This window comes from Phoca vitulina, unplaced genomic scaffold (genome assembly GCF_004348235.1).
Source record: "Phoca vitulina isolate PV1807 unplaced genomic scaffold, GSC_HSeal_1.0 scaffold29, whole genome shotgun sequence".
NCBI classification, from domain to species: domain Eukaryota; kingdom Metazoa; phylum Chordata; class Mammalia; order Carnivora; family Phocidae; genus Phoca; species Phoca vitulina.
This window is the reverse complement of record NW_022589732.1, coordinates 22,977,221-22,979,088: the sequence shown is the minus strand read 5'-3', so window position 1 is coordinate 22,979,088 and position 1,868 is coordinate 22,977,221. Positions and strand designations below refer to the sequence as shown.

Genomic DNA, 1,868 nt, shown 5'->3' with positions numbered 1-1,868 from the left:
TTGGATTGATTTACCATAGTTTATTTCCTTAGACCCCTATGGATGAACTTTTAGGCTGTTTCTATTATTTTGCTGATATAATCAGGCATGTAGTAAGTGTTCTTTGTTTGGGCATATCTATAGGACAAACCCCTATCCCTGAAACTGCTAAATCAAAGGGAATGTGCATTTACAATTTTGATAGGTAGGCTCAAACTGCCCTCCCAAGTCTACCAACAATTCATGAGAGTGACAGTTACAGGACACTCTCACCTGGCACAGTGTGTCATGGTGCTTTTGCTCTTTATGAATTTATGTTATACTGTGGGAGGCAAAGGGTTAACCTCAGACCTGGGCTAATGGGACAAGGACCTCAGAGTCCTGTTTCTCCAGGAAGTACAAAGTTAAGCAAATGTGGAATGTTGTGTCTGTCTCATCTGCGGTGTGGCACTGCTCTTGGTCTGGGGGAACCGTGAACCCACATGCAACCTCAGGGTACCATGAGGACAAGGGTATAAAAGAGTGTCGGAGGGATCCACACAGACCTCGAGGTTTACCCACCTAGGAAGTTGCTTGGTCTTCTGAGGAGATGAAGATGTGTGCAGCTATATTGATGAGGGAGCAGAAGGCTAGCTGAGGAGAAAGCATAAGCTGCCACCCTGCCACCTACCCCTCCCCCACTCCTGGGTGGGACATGTGCCGCTTTCCTCCAGGAAGCTCCCAACTGTCTTACTGTTAATGCTTTACTAGAGGGAAAAACAACCTTAACTTGACAAAGGCGAGGCCTCAGGTATCCTGTAGGTCGTCTTTAGCATATGAAAGCTCCTTTGAAAACCTCCCTTTTTCCTTACCTCCCCCAACCCCATAGTATAGAATCAATTACTCCTCACAACCCCAGCGCCGCTCTTTCTGCCCACGGTCCTGCCCCCGTGCTTTAATAAAACCACCATTTTGCACCAAAGATGTCTCAAGAATTCTTTCTTGGTCATTGGCGCCAGACCTCACCGCACCGAACCTCACCTATAGTCCAAAACCACATCAATATGACTTGTCCCCTGCATCCCTTCAGAATCTAAGAGACATCAGTATTAGTTTAAAACCTGCTGTAACGCGTCGCATTGCCATGGCTCCCCGTGATGGCATCGCCCCTGCTGGCGAGGGTCTGCCCTACGCGGAGTACTCGCTGCCGGTGACCAAAGGGCCAGACGCGGACGTCGACCAGGGACTGAGCCTTTCATCCTACTATAAAGGAGGATTTGAACAGAAAATGAGTAGGCGAGAAGCTAGTCTTATTTTGGGTATAAGCCCATCTGCTGGCAAGGCCAAGATTAGAACAGCTCATAGGAGAATCATGATTTTGAATCACCCAGGTAAAGGTGGATCTCCTTACCTAGCAACCAAAATAAATGAAGCAGAAAACTTGCTAGAAGCAACCACCAAACACTGATTGATGCTTCAGAATCATTCTGAAGGAAAAAAGGGGGGAATATAAAACAAAAAAGTCCTGCAAAGTAGTCTAAACCACGGTGTTCATAATTTTCATACATGTACTGACCACATTTATTCCACTATCAAGGTATATAATAATAAAAGATTAACAATCTAAAAAAAAAACCTGCTGTAACTCATGAATCTATGCAGGTGCACAAATCAATGGTTTAAATTTACACTTATTTTATTAAGAGTGAGGTGGAGCATTTTTTTTCTACAAGTTCAAAGACTTTTTTTCTACTTTATGAACTATCTATCATGTTCTGTGCCTACTAGGGAGGTTATGTTTATATTCTTGATTTATAAATGTTCTTTATATGTTACAGGATGGGTCACTTTATCGTATGTGTTGCAAATATTTTTTCCAGTTTTTCATTTGTCTTCTGACCATGTTTATA

At 43.4% G+C, this 1,868-nt stretch overlaps 1 protein-coding gene across 1 annotated transcript; it reads left to right on the top strand.

Annotated features, from left to right (window-relative positions):
• The first annotated feature begins 1,102 nt into the window (after positions 1 to 1,102).
• LOC116644190 (dnaJ homolog subfamily C member 15-like) lies at positions 1,103 to 1,426 on the top strand. Its single transcript, XM_032423552.1, has one exon. It carries the CDS (start codon positions 1,103 to 1,105, stop codon positions 1,424 to 1,426), a length of 324 nt encoding a protein of 107 aa, XP_032279443.1.
• The last annotated feature ends 442 nt before the right edge of the window (positions 1,427 to 1,868 follow it).